This window comes from Scyliorhinus canicula, chromosome 12 (assembly GCF_902713615.1).
Source record: "Scyliorhinus canicula chromosome 12, sScyCan1.1, whole genome shotgun sequence".
Classification (NCBI taxonomy): Eukaryota; Metazoa; Chordata; class Chondrichthyes; order Carcharhiniformes; family Scyliorhinidae; genus Scyliorhinus; species Scyliorhinus canicula.
In genome coordinates, this window is record NC_052157.1 from 108,980,581 (window position 1) to 109,008,003 (window position 27,423).

The 27,423-nt window shown below is 44.1% G+C and overlaps 1 protein-coding gene across 4 annotated transcripts in view; it reads left to right on the top strand.

Moving 5' to 3' along the window:
- LOC119974650 (rhomboid domain-containing protein 2-like) overlaps nt 1-27,423 on the top strand; it is a 69,660-nt gene that overhangs the window by 13,108 nt on the left and 29,129 nt on the right. For 2 of the 4 annotated variants that reach the window (XR_005462546.1, XR_005462545.1), the window contains exons 2-4: nt 5,134-5,532; nt 10,373-10,529; nt 16,798-16,949. Coding sequence is in view for 2 of the 4 variants with exons in the window: in XM_038813722.1 (XP_038669650.1) it covers nt 5,134-5,532; nt 10,373-10,529 (556 nt within the window). In the remaining 2 variants the exon portion in view is untranslated. The remainder of the gene's footprint in view (nt 1-5,133; nt 5,533-10,372; nt 10,530-16,797; nt 16,950-27,423) is intronic. The other 2 variants (XM_038813722.1, XM_038813721.1) reach the window with 1 other exon arrangement.

Consider the following 27,423-nt stretch of genomic DNA (forward strand, 5'->3'; position numbering starts at 1 on the left):
ACAAGGTATACACCAGGATAGATTTCTTTGTACTGGATAAAACACTGTTAGCGGGGGTGGAGGACACTGAGTACTCAGCAATTGTGGTGTCAGACCACGCGCCACATTGGATAGACCTACGGGTACGGGTAAGCACGGGAAAGTCCCAGCACCTGCCGTGGAGATTAGATGAAATGAAAATTGCTTATTGTCACGAGTAGGCTTCAATGAAGATACTGTGAAAAGCCCCTAGTCGCCACATTCCGGCTCCTTTCAGGGGAGGCTGGTACGGGAATCGAACCGTGCTGCTGGCCTGCCATGGTCTGTTTTAAAAGCCAGCGATTTAGCCCAGTGAGCTGTGAGCGCATGAGGGACAACATTCGGGGGTATATATAGAACAACGACACGGGAGAGACCGCGGCTGGGGTGCTGTGGGAGGCATTGAAGGCGGTTAATAGAGGGGAATGTATTTCGATTCGGGCCCATAGAGAGAAGACTGAACGGACGGAGCTCGACAGGTTGGTAGGAGAAATCTTCCAGGTGGACAGGAGATATGCGGAGTCTCCGAATGAGGAGCTCCTAAAGGAGTGTCAGAGACTCCAACTGGAATTTGGGCTCCTTTCCACAGGGACAGCTGAGGAGGGTAAAATGGGCAATATATGAATATGGGGCGAAAGCTAGCAGGATGCTGGCACATCAGCTGATGAAGCAGGAGGCGGCGAGAGAAATAGGGAAAATAAAGGATATGAGGGGGATGGTAGTGGTGGACTCGGGGGCGGTTAATGACGTGTTTCGTGAATTCTATAGTTGACTATAGGAGTCTGAACCCCCGGTCGAGGAGGAGGGTATGAATCAATCCCTGGAGAGGCTGGAGTTCCCGAAGGCAGATGAGGTGCTGGTGGATGTCCTGGGAGCCCAATTGGGCTCGGGGAGGTGATAGATTGGGGGCGATGCAATCGGGTAAGGCCCTGGGACATGATGTATTCCCAATGGAATTTTATAAAAGGTTTTCTGGGTTACTGGGGCTGCTTCTGGTTAAGGCTTTTAATGAGTCCATGGAGCTGGGAGTGCTTCCCCCAATGCTGTCTCAGGCATCAATCTCTCTCATTCTGAAGCGAGACAAGGACCCGGAGAGATGTGGATCGTACCGGCCAATTTCCCTTTTGAATGTAGATGCTAAATTGTTGACCGAGATCTTGGCCACTCAAATAGAGGATTCAAATAGAGGTAATTCTCTATACCGGAGGTAATCGTGTTGGGGGGGGGGGGGGGGGGGGGGGGGGGGAGAGATCAGACGGGATTTGTGAAGGGCAGGCACCTGACGTCCAATATTAGACTGCTTCTTAATGTTATAATGATGCCAGCGGAGGGGTGTGAAGTTGAGTTTGGTAGTAGCCATGGATGTGGAGAAGGCTTTCGACCGGTTGGAGTGGAAGTACCTATGGGATATTTAGGCAGGTATGGGTTCGGGCAGGGATTTGTGGATTGGGTTTGGCTGTTATATCAGGCGCCATTGGCGAATGCAAGAACCAATTGAGTCCGGTCAGAATACTTCGGTCTCTGTAGGGGGAACGAGGCAAGGATGCCCACTCTCCCCATTACTTTTTTGCCCTGGCCATAGAGCCCTTAGCGATGGCCTTTAGATCATCGAATGCCTGGCGGAGGATAGTGAGGAGTGATGGATCACAGGCTCTCTCTCTATGCGGACAATTTTCTGCTCTATATCACAGACCTGGTGGGGGGGATGCCGAAATCATGGAGGTACGAGGAGAATTTGGGTGATTTTCAGGCTACAAGTTAAATATGGGAAAGAGCTAGATGTTCGTGATCCAGGCACGGGAGCATAAAGATGATTGAAGGAGTTATCTTTTAAAGTGGTTGAGAGGAGTAGAGAGGAGTTTCAGATATCTGGGGATTCAAGTGGCTAAGGATTGGGGCCAGCTTCACAAGTTAAATCTGGGCAAAGCGGTCGATCAAATGAAAAGGGACTGCTGCAGATGGGACATGCTCCCGCTGACAGGGAGGGTCTAGACGGTAAGGATGACGGTTCTTCCGACACTGCTCTTAGATTTTCAATGTCTCCCGGTTTCTGTCCTAAAGGCTTTTTTCATGAAAATGAACGTGGCGATCTCTGGTTTTGTGTGGGCTGGTGAAACCCCGAGGGTGCAGAAGGCACTCCTGGAACGGGGTCGCGGAGAGGAGGCCTTAGCCCTCCTGAGCTTTATTAACTATTACTGGGGGACCAACATATCGATGGTCAGGAAGTGGGTAGTGGGAGAGGGGTCGGTTTGGGAGTGAGTGGACGCAGCATCCTGCAAGGGTACGAACTTGGAGGCTTTATTGACGTCACACCTGCCATTCTCGCCAGCTCGGTAATCTACAAGCCCTGTGGTGGTGGCAGCCCTAAGGATGTGGGGGCAATGGAGGCAGCACATGGGACTGGAGGGGGCGTCAGTTTGGTCACCGATCTGTGACAACCACCGTTTTGCCCCCGGGGGGGGTTTTAAGGTAAGGCAGCGGGCAGGGATTGAGAGAATTGGGGACCTATTCGGCCAGGAGGGCTTTCCAACCTTGGGGGCTTAGAGGAGGAGTTCGAGCTGCTGGGCGGAAACAGCTTTCGGTACCTTCAGGTGCGGGACTTTGTACGGAGGCAAGTACCAAGCTTACCTCGCCTCCAACTGAGGGGACTACAGGACAAGGTGATGTCAAAAACGGGTTGGAGAGGGGAGGGTTTTGGAGGTTACGAGGAAGTGGGAAGAGGAGCTAGGAGGAGAGTTGGAAATTGAACTGTGGGAAAAAGCCTTGAAGAGAGTCAATTCATCCTCGTTGTGTGCCAGACTTGGCTTGATCCAGTTCAAGGTGGTCCACAGGGCCCACATGACGGCAGGTTCTTTGAGGAGGTGGAGGAAAGATGTGAGTGGTGTGGAGGTAGCCTGGCAAATCACGTACATATGTTTTGGGCGAAATTGTCCGAAGTTGAGGGGATTCTGGCAGGGATTTGCGGATGTTATGTCAGAAGTCCTGGAAGGGAGGGTAACTCTTCAGTCCAGAACTGGGAATTTCGGGTATCGGAAGATCCGGGGGCCAAGGTGGGGAGGGAGGCCGATGTCCTGGCCTTCTCCTCCCTGGTGCCCGGAGATGGATTTTGCTGGGGTGGAGCACCCAAAGTCAGGATTGTGGCTCAGCATTATGGCAGAGTTTCTCAGCCTGGAAAAAAAATCAAGTTCGCTTTGAGAGGATCAATTCAGGGGTTCGCCCAGAGATGGCAACTGTTCATAAATTTCTTCAAGGGAAATGAACGTCAGCAGTAAGGCGCGGGGGGGGGGGGGGGGGGGGAGGAAAACAGGAGGCATGGCAATGTTAGATAAGGACAGGGAACTTGGTAATAGGGCGGGGGAGTAGGGAACGTTGTTTACTGTTTTGTTTTGTTTTTTAGGTGTGTAGGCGCGTGCGGTCGTTTAAGAAATGTTAATGAGTTAAACGGTGAAAATTACAAATGCTTCAATAAAATATTTAAAAAAAAGAATGTGTCCTTTCGGTTGCATCGGACAAACAGACTCTTTGACAGGTGTACCTCTGACCTTGGGTTGACGCCTTGTCTTTTTCCTGGTCCTTTATGGTGGTTTCAGCCAGAAGCTTCTTCTGGATATTAAGGTTGCAGATCCCACAAACCAGCTGGTCACACAACATATAACTAAGCGTGGTTCCGAACTCACTCACTCAGTGCTTAGCGAGCTGGCGAAGCCTGAATATGAAGCCTCAGACAGACTCTTCATGAACTCTCACTGCAGAGTTGAACTTATAAAATTGGAGAGGATAATTGAGGGCTTGGGGTTGAAATGTTCTTTGACCAATTTCACTGTCTGATCAAAGGCCTTCGAGTCGGGTACATCCGAGGATGTGTGGTTTCTAATCAAATTATACATTTGGGGCCCACAAACTCTTAAAGTATCACCTGCTTGCCTTCATCTGTGAATTTGTTCATGGTTCAAACAAAATAGCGAAGCTGGACTCCAAACCTCAGCCTCTTGGTCAAACGGATCTAGTTTACCAATGATGGATATTTTAACTAGCCATTCAAATGGTTCCCGACTCTTGCTGAAGCTTCTCTACTTTCTCAATTGTTCCTCCTCCTCCTCCTCCTCCTCCTCCTCCTTTCCCCCCCCCCCCCCCCCCCCACCCCCATCCATTCACAAAGTCTGTAAGCTGCGATGGAAACCTTTATCATGCGCGATTAGTCTGAGTTGGTCTCATGGCCCATGGAGCCCGCTCCCTTAAAATGGCCGCACTGCCACAATGTGTGTTAAGTTTTCTTTTCAAAAATTTGGGAAAAGAAAAAATTATGAAGACACTATATCTTTCTGTTTTGGTGACAGCTGTGACAGTGCATTTTATTTTTTCTCCAGCTCTTGGCAATTAGCGTTCCATTTAAAACTGTACACTTTCATGTGGTATATTGGAATAATTATTGCAATTTTTTTCTTCTGCCCTTTGGGAGGACTTTTATAAGTACAAAGAGCTACAGAGAACAGCATGCTACATTGTCCCTTGTGTAATGGGACACTCAAATGGATCTGACAAAACATCCATGTTCTGTGTTCAGCACTCTGGTCATTGGTCCTAAATAATCATGCCGTAGTTAGGAATTTATGTCAGTGTCCTGTCTGCTTGGTCTTAAACCCAAATTCCTGACATTGCTTCCTCAAGGCACCTTGATAATTTGAGGTGGGTAAGCTAACCATTTATTGTAGTACTGAGCCACCAGGTTCAGGCATTTATCAATTCAATCTATGGTTATTGATGTTTGACAGGTAACCTTGGGGCCCCAAGTGTAAGAAAAGGTAAATCCCTTATGATTTCAGTTTCTGATTGTTTTTCTGTGCCCAGTGCTAAATAAGTGTGTGTTTGAGTGGTAAAAGAAAACTGGCATTGGCTTAGTTGTCAAGCTTCCATAGTTGAATAGTCCGCTAATGCATCCTCCCAAATTAACATGTCCACCTGCACAGGATGCAAGTTGGGGGGGGGGGGGGGGGGGGGGGGGGGGGTCACCGTCCTCTGGGAATGGAGTGAATTTACTGTTGCTTTCAACATCAGCCACTATTCTCGAAACTATATTGTACCTCTAATATGTATTTCTTTTTTCTTTAACCATAGTATACAAGGTGTTTACTTATACGTTCATCCATAAGAGCATGAGTGCGTTGGTGTGCAACGTTTTAATGCTGTGGTATTTCGGTGGTGCTATGGAGAAGAACATTGGAACAGTCAAGTACGGGTACCTCAATCTCCTGTTTACAGTTCTCGCTGGAATTCTCTATGTTTTGTTTGGTTCAATAATTTACGGACTGCAAAACCTAAAAGACATTCAGGGATTTACTGTAGTCGTATTTTCCCATGTGGGGATGTCGGTATTCCTGTCGCCTATGAAGCACGTTGTCTTTATAACAACCATCAAATTGATTTACCTCCCATTCATTTTACTATTCCTTGCAATTTTTATACCGGAAACATCGATCTTGGGCAACGTTTGTGGATTGGGAGCAGGATTAGTATGTATCCTTTTTTTCCTCCCTCAAAAAATCTTGCTAAATAAATCTGAAATATCATGCTAATTTTGTGTTTGGTCAAAATCTATCCTCCCTCCAGCAGGTTTGAGTGTCCGACCGTAATCTGTTTTGACCAGCTGTCATCAAAAGGTTACTGGATACTTTATGGAGAGATTTCTTCAGCCATTGTCCCAAAGTTTGAGCCATCTTTTTCACCCATCTTCAGATAACAAGAAACGTGAGTGACGCACGAAGATTTGGCCAGTGTTGCACCTGATTCGCTTGGTGCTGCTATTTGTTTATGGAATCAGGAAATGTTCTGTGTTGTTTACGTATCAACTCGAGTCTCTTTATTGGAACGCTCTTTGCACATCTGGACTTGTTTTTCTAACTTTTTTTCGAACACCTCTGAGACTTGTGCATAGGAAAATAAGCTTGGCATCTCTGAGGCAATCTTTCCCTATTCTAGCCTCCAGCTGGTTGTTATGCCTACATCTTTCTGGTGTTGTAGAAACATGGAAAATAGGTGCAGGAGTAGGCCATTCGGCCCTTGGATATGACCACCATTCAATATGATCATGGCTGATCATGCAAATTCAGTATCCCACTCCTGCTTTCTCACCATACCCTTTGATCCCTTTAGCTGCAAGGACCACATCCAGTTCCCTCTTGAATATATCCAACGAACTGACCCCAACAGCTTTCTATGGTAGAGAATTCTACAAGTTCACAACTTTCTGAGAGAAGAAGTTCTTGCTCATCTCGGTCTTGAATGCTTACCTCTTATTCTTAGGCTGTGACCCTTAGTTCTGGACATCCCCAACATTGGGAATATTTTTCCTGCATTTAGCCTATCCAGTCCCATCAGGATTTTCTATGTTTCTATGAGATCCCTCATTCTTCTAAACTCCAATGAGTACAAGCCCAGTTGATCCTGTCTTTCTTGCCAGCAGCACGGTTCGATTCCCGTAACAGCCTCCCCGAACAGGCGCCGGAATGTGGCGACTAGGAGCTTTTCACAGTAACTTCATTAGAAGTCTACTCGTGACAATAAGCGATTTTCATTTCATTTCATTTCATATGTCAGTCCTGTCATCCCAGGAATTAGTCTGGTGAACCTTCACTGGCCACCCTCAATAGCAAGAATGTCCTTCCTTAAACTAGGAGACCAAAACTGCACACCGTACTCAAGGTATGGCCTCACCAAGGTCCTGTATAACTGCAGCAAGACATCCATACTCTTATATACTCAATCCTCTCGCTGTGAAGGCCAGCATGCCATTAGCTTTCCTCACCGCCTGCTGTATTTGCATGCCAACCTTGAGTGTTCCACCCTGACATCCAGGTCTCGTTGCACTTCCCCTTTTCTTAAACTGCCACCATTCAGATAATCTGCCTTCCTGTTTTTGCCACCATGTGGATAACCTCACATTTACACACATTATATTGCATTTACCGAGTAATTGTCCACTCAGCCAGCCTGTCCAAGTCACCCTGCAGCCTCTTTGCATCCTCCTCACAGCATACACTGCCACCCAACTGAGTATCATCTACAAATTTGGAGAAACTGCATGCAATTCCTTCGTCCAAATTATTAATGTATATTGTGAACAGCTGGGGTCCCAGCACTGAACCCCATTAGCCATTGCCTGCTACTCCGAAAAAGACCTGTTTATTCCCATTCTCTGCTTCCTGTTTGCCAACCAGCTCTCTATCCACGTCAATACGTTACCCCCAATACCATGAGCTTTAATTTTGCTCATTAATCCCGTGTGGGACCTTGTCAAAAACCTTTTCAAAGTCCAGACACACTTTATCCACAAGGTTCACCCTTGTCCATGCTACTGGTCACATCCTCAAAAAAATTCCAGAAGATTGGTCAAGCATGATTTCCCTTTAGTGAATCCATGCTGACTTGGACTGATCTGGCACCCACTTTCCAAATGCTCAGTCATTCCTTAATAATTGACTCCAGCATTTTCCCCACCACCAATGTCAGGCTAACTGGTCTATAATTCCCTGTTTTCTCTCACCCTCCTTTTTAAAATAAAATGTGGGGTGACTTTAGTTCCCCTCTAATCCATTTGAACTTTCCCAGAGTATATAGAATGATGGAAAATAATCACCAATGCGATCACTATTTCTGATGCCACTGGGATGCAGGGCATCAGGCCCTGGGGACTTATTGAGTTTTAATCCCATCAATTTCCCCAATACAATTTCCTGACTAATAAGGATTTCCTTGAGTTCCTCCTTCATGCTTGACCCTCTGTCCCCTAGAGTATTTCCGGAAGGTTATTTGTGTCCTCCTTGGTGAAGACAGATCCAAAGTAATTGTTCAACTGGTCTGCCGTCTTTGTTTTTTTTAAAATAATTTTTATTCAAGTTTTTTTATAACAATAACAAAAGCAAATTTTTCTCCCCGCAATTTTAAAACAAACAAGGCGTGTTTCCACACCAAAACAAGAAAAGAACTCTTTTCCCCCCTCCCCCAAAATAAATAATAACAAATAGCAATACAGGAAAGAAGAAAATAACATAACAGACCCACCGCCGCAAAAACAAACCCCCCCCCCCCCCCCCCCCCCCCAAACCAACCCCTCCGGTTGCTGCAGAGACCGACCACTCCCTTCGCCAGGAAATCGAGAAAGGGCTGCCACCGCCGAAAGAACCCCTGTACCGACCCCCTCGGGGCAAATTTCATCCTCTCCAACTTGAGGAACCCAGCCATGTCGTTGACCCAGGTCTCCGAACTCGGGGGCCATGTATCCCTCCACTGTAACAGAATCCTGCGGCGGGCTACTAGAGACGCAAAGGCTAGAACGCCGGCCTCTCTTGCCTCCTGCACTCCCGGCTCCGAAGCTACCCCGAAGATCGAGCCCCAGCCCGGCCTGACCCTAGACCCAACCACTTCCGACAAAATCCCCGCCACCCCCTTCCAAAACTCCTCCAGGTCCGGACATGCCCAAAACATGTGGGTGTGGGTTGCCGGGCCACCCTAACCTGTCGTCCCCTCCGAAAAACCGGCTCATCCTTGCCCCTGTCATGTGTGGCCTGTGCAGCACCTTCAGCTGAATTAGGCTGAGCCATGCGCAAGAGGAGGAAGAATTCACCCTCTCCAGGGCGCTGCCGTCTCTTTGTTGGCCATTATGAATTCACCTGATTCTAATTAAGGGACCTACACCATTCTTCATAATTCTTTTTCTCTCGCATCTCTACAGAGGCTTTTGCAGTCAGTTTTTATGTTTTCTGCAAGCTTACTTTCCATATTCTATTTTCCCCTTCCAAATTAAACCCTTTGTCCTCCTCTGCTGAATTTAAAATTTCTCCCAGTCCTCAGGCTTGCTGCTTATGTCCTTGATATTTTTACATTGAATCATGCTACTGTTGAATTTTCTTCTCTTATTCCTTTACACCGTAAATAAGCCAATCTAACTCTTCCTCTCCTCGGATCCTCGTTGTGGCTAAATCAACATAGAACATACAGTGCAGAAGGCGGCCATTTGGCCCATCGAGTCTGCACCGACCAACTTAAGCCCTCACTTCCACTCTATCCCTGTAACCCAATAACCCCATCAAACCTTTTTGGTCACTAAGGGCAATTTATTATGGCCAATCCACCTAACTTGCACGTCTTTGGACTGTGGGGAAAAAACCGGAACACCCGGAAGAAACCCACACAGACACGGGGAGAATGTACAGACTCCACACAGACAGTGATCCAGCGGGGAATCGAACCAGGGACCATAGCGCTGTGAAGCCACAGTGATATCCACTTGTGATACCGTGCTGCTTGAATCAAGACTTGGGATACATACATACATAGAAAATAGAAGCAGGTGGAGGCCCTTTGAGTCTGCTCTGCTATTCATTATGATCGTGTTTAATGCCCTGATCGCGCCCCCCCTTGATTCCTTTAGCCCAAAGAGCTATATCTATTTCCTTCTTGAAATTACACAACATTTGGCCTCAACTACTTCCTGTGGTAGTGAATTCTGCAGATTCACCCCTCTCTGGGTGGAGAAATATTTCTCCTCGTCTCAGTCCTAAAAGGATTACCCTTTATCCTCAAACTATGACCCCTAGTTCTGGACTCTCCCAACATCAGGAACGTTCTTACTGAATCTATCCTGTTTAATCCTGTTGATATTTGGACGTTTTTATAAGATCTCCTCTCGCTCTTCCAAACTGCAAATAATATAATCCTAACCGACTTAGTTTCTCCTCACATGACTGTCCTGCCATCCCAGGAATCAGCCTGGTAAACCTTCGCTACATCCTTCCACAGCATGAACACCCTTCTTCAGATAAGGGCACCAAAACTGCAGGTGTGGCCTGACCAATGCCCTATAAAATTGCAGTAACACATTCCTATACTCAAATCCTCTCGCTATGAAGGCCATACAGTTTGCCGCCTTTTCTGCTTGCTGTACTGCTGTACCAGCGCACTTACTTTCAGCGACTGATGCATAAGGACACCAAATCTCTCAATTTACACCCATTCAAGTAATAATCTGCCTTCCTATTTTTGCTGCCAAAGTGGATAACCTCACATTTACTTGTGTTGTTTATTTTTCTACTTCAGTCTTTTACCAGGACTTTAATGAAATTTATTGTCTTTCAGTCTTCCTCTTGTAGTTTACAGGCTTTTACAATCCCAGGTTTGATAATTATTTGCTGATTAACCGATGCTATTTTCAGTCTTGATAATTTTCTTCACTGTGGGCCTTTCATCCTAAGTCTCTTGAAGAAATGTTTAACTGTAATGCCTGAGTAAAGAAATTAAGTCAGTTATTGTATTTAATTAGAACTATCATATTTGTCCTTAATAATGCTCCCTTTACAAGATGCTTACGGGCGACGGTACTTTCCTTATCTGGATCTGCATGAGATGACTGCTGCATCTATGGAAAGGTATTTTCCATTCAACCTTATGGGGGACATACCGGGGATCACATTTTATTCGGCTCTATGGGAAGTGAGAAATGTCGATGTAACCAACAGGTAAGCAGCTGTTTTACTCCAATAAAGTTACTTTTTAAAGGCAAGTGTTTCTTCCTTTTCACCGTTGCTCTTCCCCAGGTACAGTTCCACCAACTCTTGACTGGCCTCCTGTACCTCACCCAAGTGGCCATTCTAAGCAATGAGTGTTGGCTCTTTGTGTAGCTAGTGCAAATTAATATAAATTTGTCCTTATCTGATGCTCACATGGTACACAGTAGGGATGGTTGCCAACGCTTGGCTAATTTTGTGCCCCCCCCCCCCAAAAAAGCCAGTTGTGGCAGTATTTGCTTTTGTTTCTATCAAATGATGCAGTTACAGCACAGCAGGAGACCAATTGTTTTGGTGATTTTGTGCCGTCTTTCTGCAAGATTCATCTGGTCCCATTCCCTGTTGTTTTCTTGTAACCCTGCAAATCTTTTACATGCAATGCTGATCCAATTCCTTTTTTGAAAACCACGATTGAACTGCCTTCACCCCCTTTGTGGGCAGTGCATTCTCGATCCTAACTAGTCGCTACATAAATAATTGATTTCTCATGTCGCCATTGATTCTTTTGTCAATCACTCTATATTAGTGCCCTCTAGTTCTTGATCCCTCTCCCAAAGGGAGCACCCTTTACCTATTTACTCTTCCCAGACCCCTTTGATTTTGAACACCTTTATCAATTCTCCTGTCCCCATCAAAATTTAATTTGCCACCAGTTGGCCCTTTCCATCAGCCTGTCGACATCCTCTTGAAGTCTATCACTATCCTCCACACAGTTCACAATACTACCCAAGTTTTGTGTCATCTGTAAATTTTGAAATTGTGCCCTGCATTCCCAAGTCGTAAGTCATTAATATATATCCAGAAAAGCAGCAGTCATAGATTCCTGGGGAGCATCACCTTCCTCCAGTCCAAAAAAACAATCTATTACCGCTATTCTCTGTTTCCTGTTACTCAGCCAACTTTGTATCCATGGCACCACTATCCCTTTTATTCCATGAGCCTCAAGTTTGCTGAGATTGATTGTGTGGCACTTAAACGCCCTTTGGAATTCCATACAGACCACGTCAATAGCATTACTTACCTTAACCCCTTCTGCTACCTCATGACATGATTTGTCTTTAACAGATCTCTGCTGACTTTCTTAATTAATCCACACGTGTCCAAGTGACTGTTAATTTTGTCCCTGATTATAGTTTCTACTCTCTGGCAAGGAGAGTAAACTAGCTGGCCTATAGTTTCTGGGTTTATCCTTTAAAAAGAGACCGAGGGAAAATCCAAGTAACTACAGGCCAGTTAGTTTAACTTTAATTGGGTAATTATTGGAATCAATTCTAAGGGACAATATAAACCTTCAATTAGAAAAATGTAGATTAATCAAGGAAATTCATCATGACTTTGTTAAAGGCAAATCATATTTAACTAATTTAATTTTTTGAGAAGGTGACAAGTGCGATTGAGGGCAGGCTGGTCAAAAATACAATAACCCATGGGATCTAAGGAAGAGTTTTTAAAAATTAATTTACAGGATGTGGACATTGATGTCTAGGCCATCATTTATTGCCCATCCCTCGTTACCCCTGAGAAGGTGATGGTTAGGGAGGGAAGTCCAGGATTTTGACCCAGTAACAGTGAAGTAACGGTGATATATTTCCAAGTCAGGATGGTGAGTGATTTGGAGAGGAACTTCCAGTTGGTGGTGTGCCCAGGTGCCAAATTGTATCCAAAATAGGCTTCGTAACAGGATGCACACTGGCAGCAGCGTGTACCATTGACAAGATGCCTTGCAGCAACTTGCCCAAGCACCTTCGACAGCACACTCCAAACCCGTGACCTCTAACACCTTAAAGGACAAGGGCTGAAAATGTGTGGGAACACCATCACATGCAAATTACCTTCACAGTCCTGTCTTGGAACAGTATCACCATCCCTTCACTGTTGCTGAGTCAAAATACTGGAACTGCTTTCCTAATTGTGCTGTTAAGGTACCTGCATCACATGCTCTGCAGTTGATCAAGAAAGTGGCTACCACCACCTTGAAGGCAATTCCGGATGGACAACAAAATCTGGTGCTCCAGCGACACCCCCTGTAAAAGAATATTCAGAACTCTGTCCCTTGCTTTTTGTCATTTATATTAATGACTTGAGACTCAAATATAGGGATCATAAAGAAGTTTGCACATAATACAAAAAAATGGCTGTGTGGTTGGTAGTGAAGAGGAAAGCTTTAGACTGCAGGAAAATATAGATAATCTGGTTAGTTAGACAGTAAAGTGGAAAATGGAATTCAACCCAGAGTAATGTATTTTGGAGGTGCAGCAAGGCAAAAAAACAATGAATGGGAGCATACTGAGTAGTGTGGAAGAACAGAAGAATAGAGTATATATCCACAGATTCTTAAAGATAGCAGGACAGGTCGCTATGGCATGCTTTCCTTTATGAGCCGGGCATAGAATATAAAAGCAGGTATGTTATGCTTGAACTGTTTCCAACACTATTAGATCATAGCTAGAGCACTGCATACAGCGCTGGTCACCACATTGTAAGAAAGACGTGATTGCCATGGCGAGGGTGAAAAGAAGAAAAACAACGTACCAAAAAATGTTTTCCAATTAAGAGGCAATTTAGTGTGGCCAATCCACCACCTACCCTGCACATCTTTCGGTTGTGGGTGGGAGACCCACGCAGACACCGGGAGAATGTGCAAACTCCACCTGGACCACGGCCTGGGGCTGGGATCCACCTGTGTCCTCGGTGCCGTGAGGATTTATTTATTTTCAGTATTGTAAATTTTAAAATGGATTTTTTGGATGCAAATTAAAGTGTTCCCCATTGTGTCACTTGCTACATTTATGTGCCCTTCGGACACTTGCTGAATCCAATTTCCCTTGCAACTCCCCCACCATCCACGCTCCTACCCAATGTCCAGTAGTGTCCTGTCTGAACTGTAAATTAATGTAACAACAGGATACTCTGCATTTAGAAGATCTTTCCCAGTCTTGAGACAGAACTGTAAGCAACTGAGCGATTGTCTCTTGGACAATGCCACGGTCCTTCTTTGGAAACGATTACAAGCACAGTGACAATACTTGACTTGCAAACATTGTGCACTGTAGCCTATCCTGAAGGATGGGAATTAAAGTGATACTATTTTGCAGTAAGGTCTGAGATTGAGGCCAGTGTATATTATGCAAATGTGTTCACATAGTTTGGCATATTACTAATCACAGCTCTAACTTCTGAATGAATTTTCAAACTAACTATTAAACGTGGGACATAGACTCATCATCAGTATTCGCCTTTTATTTAAAGGAAACCGTTACAAAGGGCATGATCTAATGGAAAAGTAATTGTGGCGGGTTTTGCCGCGAGTTCCCCACCACTATCTAAAACATACGTGGTCACTTTTTTGGGCCCTGGGGAGCTTCTCCTTCGTCAAGCCCACGCTTTGATTTATTTTCATCACTGGGAAACTGAACTCACTGGCAGACCGGCTCCTCCGAGATCGGGGACCCCCCCCCCCCCCCCCCCCCCCCCCTCCAAATGATGACACCACGCTATGGGATTGCTGAGGACCTCCTTTTTCAGGCCTTCCCACGCCTCCTTTCGGAAAGCCCCCACCCAACCTTCTGCACACCCTTTCATATCGCCCTACTCCCATCCACCACCTTCATACCCCTTTACCCTCCTTCATACCCCTTTACCCTCCTTTCATGTGCGTAGCCCCCCTCAGGCCATGACCATTGACAGTGCCACCTGGGCATCCTGGCAATGATCCTGTTGGCCTTGCAGTGCCCTGGCACCTTGGCAGTGCCAGGATGGCAGTGCCAAGGTGCCAGTCTGGCAGTGCCATGGTGCCTGCATTCAAGGGGGAGGGCCAGGGGGCCATCCCTGCCCTGTCCTTGACCGCCCGGGGCCTCCTGTAAGCATTTGTGTGGGCCAGTATGAATGGCGTCCGGCTGGGGCCTCCCAGGGGATGCTGGAAAATGTCGGGAGAATGATAGCTCCCAGGTCAGCATGCCTAAGTGGGTTTTAACCCTATTTAGAAGTGAGAGGCTTGGTCCTGCCTATTGTAGGTGGGATCCTGATCGCGACACCTCGCGAGACCTGGGTATATTTCGCGAGACGTACCTGCTGTTTGGAAGCCTGCGGGAGGTCTCTCACGGCATCTACCAGCTGCGCCACATTTCCATTCGGGGACAATGCGGCCAGTAGATCACGGCCAAAAAGCTATGATTTAACACATTTCTGCTTTTGTTAACTGTTTTTGTTAGTTTTGGCCAATCATAGACCAGAAACTCTTGAACAGCAGCGCCGTTGGAGAAGCAGTGGCTGCTGCAGCCCCCTGCATCCCGCATCAGATATGTAATAACGCAGAATGCATTTTCCCAAATGTTTGGTGTCATCAAACTACAGACTTAATGCTTTGATGAAGCCAACATAATTTTTATTGGTTTGAAAAAACTGCACTCATTCACACATGATTTGTGCATCTAACTTATCTGTATTGTTTAACCAGAATATTGTGATTCTCTTGTATGGTTGGCCATTGTTCTCTCTTTTTGTAGTGTAATAAATGATTATCATGTTTATTAGCATCAGGGAAGAATAGCATTGAAATGCTGGTAAGTGAAATATGTGCTGGCTATACAAAGCCAGCTTTTTATCATATTTCAATCATGACCCACTCACTGACATTTAACCTCGTATTTAAAATGGGAGATTTGAATATTGAAAATTCTGGTGAATGGACTGGATCATTCCATGGGTGGAATATTTCCTAAATTTGGCAATAGCCAACAGCAGATGTGAAAAGCAGGATTGAAGCCACCTCCCCCAACCTCCTCTGCCACCTCTCTCCCCCATGAATGATGCACTCACCTGAGATCATCTGGGAGGTCTGCTTGCCAGGCACACGTCATGAGTGTCAGTCGTGATTCATGCCTCATGCCGATGTGAATAGACTTTCTTACGGTAGGGAATGATTCAGGTACAGAGGCCTGATAATGATCTGCTATAGTATGTAAATGAGTGGCGGGAAATGGGTTACATCACTCGCAGAGGGAGGGGATAATCCCGTCATGCCTTCGCTTTGGCATGACACGCGATTTGGGTACCTCGGGATTTTCCGCTCTTGTTGCTGAACCTGCCTGATGAAAACGGGAGCGGAAAATCCCAGCCCATTTTCAAGGACGCAATCCACTTACCAGATGATAAAGTACTAAATTCTCAGAAGGATGGTAGACAGACAATTGTAAATTATTTCTTCAAATTCTCATTTAAGTCAAGCATTCTTTGCTAAAGCCTGTATTCTGATAGGGGAGATGGTGCACAGTCAGCTTCTACACTAGCGCTGTGAAACCAGTTATTCGACTCCCCAAATTTAGACTAAATCCATCTGTCTTTCTCCTGGTTAGAGATCCACTTGTTGGAATTATAGAACCAGTTTTATTTCTTTGTGTGAATCTTATGGGTGAGATCTTCTGGCTGATCACGCCAGCGGGATCTTTGGGTCCCATCGATGGCGCACCCAGCCATGGGTTTCCTGGTGACGTGGGTGACTTCAATGGGACCAGAAGATTCTGCCATCAGCCAATGGCAGGCTGCCTCCCGCTGTCAAGAAACACAGTGCAGGGAGACCAGAGAATCTCACCATGCGTTTCTGTCACAGATATAATGAAAGTAAATTTGGAGGTGTGAACTTGGGGAGGCAACACCCAGTTTTCAGTCTCTCGGAGTGCCAACTAAATGTAAACATGACTCGATTATAGCTGGCTGCATAGCCAGAAAGTTACCATCAAGGTATATGAATGCGTAACCTGTAGCAATTAATTAGGTGAGACAATCAAGTGTTAAATAAACAGTACACCTAAGATGACATCTTGGATAGCAAGTGTTGGAAATGGAAGAAAGGTCTCACTGACTCAGTAGGAGTTGTAGTTCTGTTGTTGGGATAGATTAGAGGGTTCTTGCTGCACGTTCTAGCATGCTAAACTTCAACTTCAAATGTTTACCAACATTAATATCCATCTCTAATATTACTCGCCTTGAGAACAAATTTATTGGAAAAAATGAAGAATATGTGGTTAGGAAGAGTTACTAGTGCAATGTCTTAATTTTTAGCTTCCTGTCTTAATTGTAATTAGTACCTTAAATCCCAATTATATTTTAAGAATTTCTGTGGGGCCCTCCTTCCATTGAGGAAAAACAAATGAATGCTTCATTCTCTTTCTAATGTGTAGTTATTTCAAACCCTGTCTAACAGAAATATTTTGGTTTCCAGGTGGTTTGCCAGTTGGGAGTGACTTGCATAAGTTCAGAGAGAGGATTTCTCAGTAATGAATTTGGTGTCCTTTTGTCTCGGAATCCGATGCACTTTAAATAGCTGTGAACCATGTCAAATGTATACAGGCCAGATGATATCAATGAAGCAAGGTGATGAGAACCAACTGTACAACATTCTCCCTAATAAGGAAAATTAAAGAATTAGACAATATGTACATAGTTTTGTTATCTTTAGGCTTCTAGGTCTTTTTTGCACCACCTCATACTGTGTATCTTGCCAGGAGAATGCGTTTATAGCCTGTTTCTTCTATGGATCTGTCAATGCTGCCTAGAGCCAGGCAGTTTAAGCTGTACACAATCCGTAATTAATATTTATCTTTTTTCCTTCCTTATATTGCGTCAGGTCCCAATATCCATTTCGGCCCTCCTCACGCCATCTTTTACTTCCCTTTTCTCTTTCTTCCCTTTCTACTCCCCTCGGAAGGGATCAAGGGTTCACTAAATGGGAGCTGAATGGGAACTCCCATTGGTATAGCAGATGGTGCGGCCTGCCAAGTGCATTACAATTTGAGTGATGCATTATCAATGTTATCTGACCTTTTATGAGGAGGAGCAAAACATTGAATTTGTAGTGGGATAGGTGCTTAAACTACAAAAATGTTAGATTATAAATTTGTATCAAATAGAGCTTAAGTATCAACATTTTATGAAAAGCATCATAATTTTAATTCTACAAGGAAAAAATGGTGTCTACCGAGTGGAGCAGTTAATGAGTTTGTTCTTGGTTGATGGTAAAACTCCCATCATGTGACACCATAGAGTGATAAAATTGGGATTGGTAAATTCTTTGATCCTGTTGTATTGTGTGGAGGCACCAACCAGCCCAACCGTAAATAAGCAGGATAGGAGGAAAGCAAAAGTTAAGAGAGCTCGAAACATTGGGCTGCTCTCGTATAATTAAGATCAGAAAGTCTAAAATTTGTATAGCATCATTTAGTACCTTGGGACACCCCAAATTCTTACCAGCCAGTGAAGCCATGAACTTTGTTAGCAGAGGCTGAGTCAGATCACCATATTGTCCCTGATGTTTCAAGAGAGGAGACAAAATGTAGCTTACAAAAGCTATAGCCGATTCTCCGGGTCAGTGATCTGCGGCCTGGATTTTCTGTTGGTTTGAATGTGGTGTTGAATTGGGGCATCCCCTGGGGCCCAGTGGTGGTGATGTAATCAAGGGGGGTAAGCAGCTAATCACACTGGGGTATTCTCCCACCGCAAACCAGGAAGTAAAATGTGCTGATTTCATTTCAATTTTTAATTAAAACTTCTGAGTGTGAAAAAACTGGGACACGAGATTAAATTAAAAGTTGGACTATCATAAAAAAGTGAATATTATCTCTGAGAAATTTGACATCTACAAATCTAAAATTAGTTTTTCAGGGACAGGTGAGGCTGTTCAGAAGTAATTGTACACTTAGTGTGTAATTTAAAAACTAATTTTCATTTAATTTGACAAGGTGTAACCTTCTCAAGGGTTTTTATAGGTAACATATAAAATGGCAACTGCTCATCAGATCTCTGATTGCTACTTGACTGCAGCCTGAGTGAACTTCAATGGTGCACCTATGGAGAAATGTAGAATCATTGACAGCTATTTCTAGACTTCCATATTCAACTGCATACGTGTAGACTTCAGAAGTTGCAGTCAGTTATGATGGAGTAATTGTGGCAAAATGCTGACAGTTTTGTTATCATTACTGCCACAAAATCAAGTGAGCTTTTTTTAAAAAAAAAAGTTTTCACTCAAATTTTAGAATCTGTTAATCTTGGGTTGATTGCATATTTAATTGATACAATTTTTGCACCTATCCCTTACAATTATTCCTGAATCTATTGTTATTCAAAAACAACTAAGCCTTTAAAAATACCGGGCTGGATTCTCTGGTCCCCCAGCTGCATGTTTCTTGGCGGTGTGCCGTTCACTGGCAGCGGGATTCTCTCTTCCCGCTGCTTGACAGTGGGATTTCCCACAGTGCCACGTGGTTAGCACTGCTGCCTCATAGCTCCAGGGCCCCGGGTTCAATCCCGGACTCGGGTGACGGTCTGTGTGGAGTTTGCACTTTCTCTTTGTGTCTGCATGGGTTTCCTCCGGGTGCTCCGGTTTCCTCCCGCAGTCCAAAGATGTGCAGGTTAGGTTGGTTGACTGTGCTAAATTGCCCCTTAGTGTCCAAAAGGGTAGGCGGGGTTACAGGGATGGGGTGGAAGCGTGGGCTTCAGCTCTTACCAAGGGTTGGTGCAGACTCACTGGGCCGAATGGCCTCCTTCTGCACTGTAAATTCTATGATTGAAGCTCCTCCACGCCGCCGGGAAACCATGTCAAGGGTACACTGCCACAGAAGGAAAAGAGAATCCTAACAGCCGGAGCGTACCAGCCACTGTTTTCATAATTCTTATTAACTGTTCTCTAGTTTCGCATTTACAATGATTTTTACATTGAGATGTATGTCAGTTAATCACAGCTAGCTTCTGCATAATTATTTTCAGATTAATCTTCAGCACTAGTTATATGAAGAGGGATGTTCATTAATAATCTCTGAATGGAGAACCAAATCCCAAATTAATTCATAATTATATAGTATTGCCAAACCAAAACACCATATCTACTTCTTGCAGCACCTTCTCTCTGTTCACTGCTCACCAATAGTCCTCCAATCCAGTTATCTAGTGCATTTTCTAAAAGGGCTTGCGTGACACAGCTTCTGTGAAAAGCTATTAATTCAGAATGGGTTGATGTGATTGTATCCATTATTCTGGGTTGGCTGTGGTATTCTTCAGCATGTTTTTAATTATTGTTTTTGCAAGGAATGAATCCAACTGTAAAATCCTCCTGACTTGCAGTGTTATTTTACACATTACAGTATTGGTATCCTTTCTTTAAAGATTCAGTTTCACCAAACAGTAAGAATGCAGTTACCACTGTTAATCAATCTAACACAAAAACAGAGTACTCAAAGTGAAAGATTAATTTTTTTTGCATTATGCACCCAAGATCTTTTGTCAATGGAAACCTATGTAGTTACTAATCTTAGCCATGCTACCTGTTAAGGTGCCAACCGAAGGCCAACAGCCTCCCATTATGGGGTAAAGAAACAAAGGGAAAGCATTTAGGCCACCCTGACAGAAACATTTTCTGTGTGACTGAATGCAAGGGAATCGAGTGCTGCCTAATTTAGTGGAAAGGATTTGTAGGAAACGCACGCTAAGCTCAGTGTGTTTTAGGCTTTGCTTTATTCAGGTCTAATGCTTTCTGCTTATTTTAAGTTCATGTTTGGCTGCTTTATTGTATCTGTTTCGCTCCTTCATGCCGAATTGCTTTCTTCGTTTTTTTTCCACTGCCTCTACTAATAAACACTCAGGATATGAATCATTTAAGCAGTTATTGAGGTTTGATTTTTCATTCTAAAAATTGTAAATGCATTGGTAACTTTTGAGATTTGTAGTGTGTTATGGGAGAGGTGTTTTCAGAACCCCAAAATGTATCGTGGAGTCCAACCAACCCTTTATTGGATTGTTGCTTTTGAAGCACACGTCTTGTTCCCTAGGTGTGGTATTACAATTATGGACACGTGGTTTTTAAAACAAAACAATGTTTATTCCATGAACTCAACTTAACCTTTTAAAATAAACATTGGATCTCTTAACACCCCTTACTTCAAAGATAACCCCGAAAATAATACAACACTACCCAATCCTGCAAACTGTTCTTTTAAACCTCCAAAAGACTTCAATCCTTAATAGGAGCACACCAGGTTACATTCAATATATTTATAGTCCTTGGATTTGCAGAAATCACCAGACAAGCTCTTTTCTTTCATGCAGCTGTCAGCAAACCAGTCTGGCACTTTTCAGCTGCTCTCTCAAACCAAAACTAAAAACTTCAAAATGGCTGAGCTAAAAGCCCAGCTCCACCCACACTCTGACATCACTGCATTTCTTAAAGGTACATTGCTTAAACATCCATTTCTTAAAGGCACTCTCACATGACAAATGGTTAAAATGACAAAATACTTGGAAGCAATATGAAGATTTTAACACACCATTAAAGTTGTTCCATTGAAAATTTCAATTAATATAAAGTGATTTACAAATCAATAGAATTATTAATTTAAGAGAAGACTTCAGCATCACCCGGATTGTTTTTGCAGACGTTTAGCACCGTTGCTTCACAGCACCAGAGTTCCAGGTTTGATTCCTGGCTTGGGTCACTGTCTGTGTGGAGTCTGCACGTTCTCCCAGTGTCTGTGTGGGTTTCCTCCGGGTACTCCAGTTTCCTCCCACAAGTCCCTGTTAGGAGAATTGGAAATTCTGAGTTCTCCCTCAAGTGTACCCGAACAGGCGCCGGAGTGTGGTGACTGGGATTTTCACAGTAACTCTATTGCAGTGCAGTAAGTCTCCTTGTGACAATAATGAAGATTATTATTATTGATTTGCTCATTGTCACATTAAGTGAGCACTACTGCATATCTGGAGGTGGTGAAGCTGCCCAAAATGAAAAGTCAACCAAGCAGTGCAAGGCAAATAGAAATCAATCTATTTATTTGATTCAAAATTATTCTTGCTATTAACAGTAATTCAGGTTCCTAATAGTCTGATTCAGCAATTTAAAATGTTAAAACAAAGAACTAATCCCAAGGATGTTACATATTTAAATATATTTTAGTGATGTATTTTAAGAGAATACATCATGACTTGATGAGCCATTGAAATTGAAGTATATAAAATGATTGTTCAGTCCACCTTGTCTGCATCCATGCTCCAACTGGAGCTATCCATTCTAATCCCAATCCTGTAATTTTTACTTACTTTTACAAATATTTATCCAATTATTTTTTAATGATGTTTGAGTTTTTGCCTCAATATCACTTTTGGTGGAACTTCCCATGTCCTGATAACTTTCCATGTCCTTATTCGCCTTTCCATGGCGAATAAAGCCCGTTACCACTTTTGCTGTAGTGATGCACCTGAGACTGTCTCTTTTCCAATCAGTGAAAACACTTCATTAGATATACGAGTTGAAGTGCATCATTTTGACTTTATAGCCTGGTCTGCCATTCATCAAGATAATAACTGATAATCTACCTCAATTCTCTCTTCCCGCATCCTCCCATATCTCGTATCAACCTCGGTCTTGAATATACTGAACAGTTGAGCATCCACCGCTCTTTGGTTAGAGAATTTCAAAGATTTGCAGCCATTTGAGTGAAGAAATTTCTGCTCATTTCAGTCCTAAATTGCTGACCCCCCCTCCTACCATATTTCGAGACTGTGACACTGTGTTCTAGATTGCCTAGCCAAGGGCAACATTTCCTCCGCATCCATCCTGAAAAACTCCTTTATTCATTCGAACATCTTTCATTCTTCTAAACTCTGGGTAATATAGTCTTCTCCTACTTATCTCTCCTCATAGAATAATCTACTCATCCCAAGAACCAGTCCAGTGAACCTTCACTGCATTCCTTCTCGGGCACGTATGTCCTTCTTTGGGTAAGGGTACAAAACTACACATGATACTTCAGGTTTGGCCTCATCAAAGCCCTGTGTAACTAGTAAGGCTTCTTTAGTCTTCTACGTCAATCCCTTTTTAAGAAATGCTAACATAGCATTTGCCTTACTAATTGCTTGCTGTACCTGTATGTTAGCTTTCTGTGGTTCATCTACAAGGGTACCCAGGTCCTTTTGAATCTGTCCCTTCGGTCTGTCACCATTCAGAAAATAACTCTACTTTTTTATTCACACTTTGGACAGGATTTTCCAGTCCTGACGGTGGCTGGTATTGTTGCAGATAGGAGAGGAAAATGTGGAGAGAGCCGTGGCTGGTCACCAAATTTTTCCATCCTGCCTGTGATGATGCCCACTCCTGCCTGTGATGATGCCCACTCCTGACAGGACCAGAAAATTCCCGCCTTTAACTTCACTCGTTGCCACATTGTAATTAGCCTATCATTCTGCTCATGCACCCAACCTGTCTAAAATCATTACAACCTTGTTGCATCTTCCTCCTAACTTTGTACTGTCAGCAAAAGATGGAACTGTTCTACTTAGTTCCCTTATCTCTGTCATTAATATAGACTGTAAGTAGCTAGGGCGTAGTTACATATCCTTAGTTACAGCGTCCCAACCCAAAAATGTCCCTTTTCCTGCTACAGTATCTGTTTCCTGTCTGGTTTCAATCCATTAGAATAATCCACTGCCCAATCTAATGATTTCTATTTTTGTGTAATAATCTCTTGTGTGGCACCTTACTGACTGCTTTTTGAAAATCTAGCAACACTCCTCCACTGCCTTCCCTTTATCCATCTTCGAGTTACATCCTCAAAAAGCACCAACAGACTTGTCAAACATGATTTCCCTTTCCTAAGTTTCTGTTGACTCTGCTAAATGATGATTTTTCTCAAGTGCCCTGTTACCCTGGCCCTAATGATGGATTCAAACATTTTGCTGACTCCTGATATTAGTTTGGCTAAATGGCCGATAGTTTCATCTTTTCTCCCTTCCTCCATTCTTGTATTCTACTTTCCAGTTCTTGATAAACTGTTCAGGAATGTAAGGAATTCTGGCAGATAAAAACAATGCAGCTATTAAACCACTTTTATAAAGTAAAAGATGGATAGAGAAAGGAAACATTTACAGTGCAGAGGCCGAAGCGAAAATAAATATTGTTTCACGTGGGTTCCAGAGTCCAGAATCAAAGTCCAATGTAGTCCAACGAGCTGAAAACCGATGCTGGTTAATTCACTTTTCCGGTGGTGTTAACTTATCACAATGAGATGGCCATGCCAAGATGAATCAGTCTTGAAGACAATGTTAGGGACTTTCCAATAGGAGCAGTGATGATGTGGCGTGTATGTGTCCAACCTGGACCAGAGCTCCATGCTTGTGATGCTGCTCGTTAGATGGTAAAATGGCAGACTGACTTTGCAGTTCCATCCGGCAATTTTACTGGTTCAACAAGCTAGAGGTTCATGTCACATGACCCCACTTATCAACTCTGGCTTTGACAAGGGATTTGTATCCTTCGACTAGGTCCCCAAAATTATTGAATGCCTCAACCATTAAGAATTGAAAGGAAGGTTGTGGGGTCCTGTCTTAATGGGTGAACAGACTCGCATTGGCCAGCCTGGGTTATGAAGTGCAGATGGCCTTTGTATAGCTCTTTTTGAATTTGGTCTATGCTACCCACAGTGTGTTGCTAGAGCACATATGGAGATAATGGTGTATGACTTTCCCTGACATTGCCATCTAGTTTTGAGGGTCACGGACAGCCATAGATTCAACCTTTTTGGATATTTGTCCAGGTTGAAATTGTTAGCGATAGCAATGAGCATATCACTGTATATTTTTATCTTTAAAATGATACAGGATGAGGTCTTGGTCCCTCATATCCTTATTACCCATTATCATTTCACTTGTCTCTGTCTCTAATGGGGTGGCATTACGTTCGGTAATCTCATCTTTTTTAAATGAATTTTAGTGGGATGTGAGCATCACTGGTATGGCCAGCTCTAATTGCCCTTGAGAAGCTGGTAAGCTGCTGTCTTGAACCGCTGTAGTCCATCTGTGCAGGTGTACACAGTGGTTGTAAAGGGGCCGTTCCAGGGTTTTAACCCTACTAGAATTGAGGAATAGTAGGGCAGCACGGTGGCGCAGTGGGTTAGCCCTGTTGCATCATGGCGCCGAGATCCCAGGTTTGATCCTGGCTCTGGGTCACTGTCCGTGTGGAGTTTGCACATTCTCCCCGTGTTTGCGTGAGTTTCACCCCCAAAGCCCAAAGATGTACAGGCTAGGTGGATTGGCCACGATGAATTGGGTACTCTAAATTTATTTAAAAAAAGGGAATAGTGATATAGCTCTTGGGCAGAATGGTCAGTGTCTTGAAGGGGAACATGCAGGTGGGTGGTGTTCCCATCTATCTGCTAACTTTGCCCTCCTAGGTGATAGAGGTCATGGGGCTGAAAGGCTCTATTGAACATAGAACATTACAGCCTTCGGCCCTCGATGTTGCGCCGACCTGTGAAACCACGCTAAAGCCCATCTACACTATTCCCTTATCATCCATATGTCTATCCAATGACCATTTGAATGCCCTTAGTGTTGGCGAGTCCACTACTGTTGCAGGCAGGGCATTCCACGCCCTTACTACTCTGAGTAAAGAACCTACCCCTGACATCTGTCCTATATCTATCTCCCCTCAATTTAAAGCTATGTCCCCTCGTGCTAGACATCACCATCCGAGGAAAAAGGCTCTCACTGTCCACCCTATCTAATCCTCTGATCATCTTGTATGCCTCAATTAAGTCACCTCTTAACCTTCTCTCTAACGAAAACAGCCTCAAGTCCCTCAGCTTTCCCTCATAAGATCTTCCCTCCATACCAGGCAACATTCTGGTAAATCACCTCTGCAGCCTTTCCAATGCTTCCACATCCTTCCTATAATGCGGCGACCAGAATTGCACGCAATACTCCAAATGCGGCCGCACCAGAGTTTTGTACAGCTGCAACTTGACCTCATGGCTCCACAACTCAATCCCTCTACCAATAAAAGCTAACATACCGTACGCCATCTTAAGAACCCTCTCAACCTGGGAGGCAACTTTCAGGGATCTATGTACATGGACACCGAGATCTCTCTGCTCTTCCACACTACCAAGAATCTTACCATTAGGTCTGTACTCTGTCTTCCTGTTATTCCTTCCAAAATAAATCACCTCACACTTTTCTGCATTAAACGCCATTTGCCACCTCTCAGCCCAGCTCTGCAGCTTATCTATGTCCCTCTGTAACTTGTAACATCCTTCTGCACTGTCCACAACTCCACCGACTTTAGTGTCATCTGCGAATGTACTCACCCATCCTTCTATGCCCTCCTCCAGGTCATTTATAAAAATGACAAACAGCAGTGGCCCCAAAACAGATCCTTGTGGTACACCACTAGTAACTGGACTCCAGTCTGAACATTTCCCATCAATCACCACCCTTTTTCTTCTTCGAGCTCGCCAATTTCTGATCCAAACTGCTAAATCACCCTGAATGCCATGCCTCCGTATTTCCTGCAGTAGCCTACCGCGGGGAACCTTATCAAACGCTTTACTGAAATCCATATACACCACATCAACTGCTTTACCCTCATCCACCTGTTTGGTCACCTTCTCAAAGAACTCAACAAGGTTTGTGAGGCATGACCTACCCTTCACAAAACCGTGTTGACTATCCCTAATCAAATTATTCCTTTCCAGATGATTATACATCCTATCTCTTATAAACCTTTCCAAGACTTTGCCCACAACAGAAGTAAGGCTCACTGATCTACAGTTACCGGGGTTGTCTCTACTCCCCTTCTTGAACAAGAGGACAACATTTGCTATCCTCCAGTCTTCTGGCACTATTCCTGTAGACAAAGGTGACTTAAAGATCAAAGCCAAAGGCTCAGCAATCTCCTCCCTAACTTCCTAGAGAATCCTAGGATAAATCCCATCCGGCCCAGGGGACTTATCTATTTTCACTCTTTCCAGAATTGCTAACACCTCCGTCTTATGAACCTCAAGCCCTTCTAGTCTAGTAGCCTGTATCTCAGTACTCTCCTCGACAACATTGTCTTTTTCCTGCGTGAATACTGACGAAACATATTCATTTAGCACCTCTCCTATTTCCTCGGACTCCACGCAGAACTTCCCACTACTTCCCACTACTGTCCTTGACTGGCCCTACTCTTACCCTAGTCATTCTTTTATTCCTGACATATCTATAGAAAGCAAGGAGCCTTAGTGAGTTGTTATAATGCATCAGAGATGTCACTGCGTATTAGTGGTAGAGAGAGTAAGTACTAAGTTTGTGGATAGGGCACCAGCCAAGCAGGCAGCTTTGTCCTAGATGATGGTAATGGTAACTCCCCTGCCCCCTCCAGAGGGTATTGATAATGGGGGATTCGGAGTGAAAATGGCATTGAATGTCAAGGAGAAATGTTTAGATTCTGTCTTGCTTGAGATGGTCATTGCCTGGAAATTGATGGCGCCAATGTTACTTCCGCTTGTCAACCTAAGCCTGAATATTGTCCTGGTCTTGGTGCAGATGGACAGGGACTGCTTCGGTATCTGAGGAATTGTGAATGGTGCTGAACATTGTGCTGCCATATTTGAATATCCCTACTGAGCTTATGAAACAGCTGAAGATGGTCGCTCCTGAGGAACTCCTGCAGTGAGATTCTGGGGCTAAGATGTTTGCACCTCCAACAACCATAAGCATCTTCCTTTGTGCTAGACTCGAGTCCAGTCATTAGCGTGTTTCCCCTGATTCTTATTGACCTCAGTTCTACTCGGGCTCATGCCATAACTGAGACAAATGCTGCCTTAATGTCAAGGGGACTCCATTCTCGCCTCACCTCTTGAGTTCAGTAGTTTTGTCCTTGTGGGTAATGAGATCGAGTGGTCCTGACAGAACTTAAACTCCATATCAGATTATTGCTGTGCAAGCACCGTTGATGATCTTCCATCATTTTGCTGATGATTGAGAGTAGACTGATACAGCAATTACTGGCAAATTGGATTTGACTTGTTTTCTGTGGACAGAATAT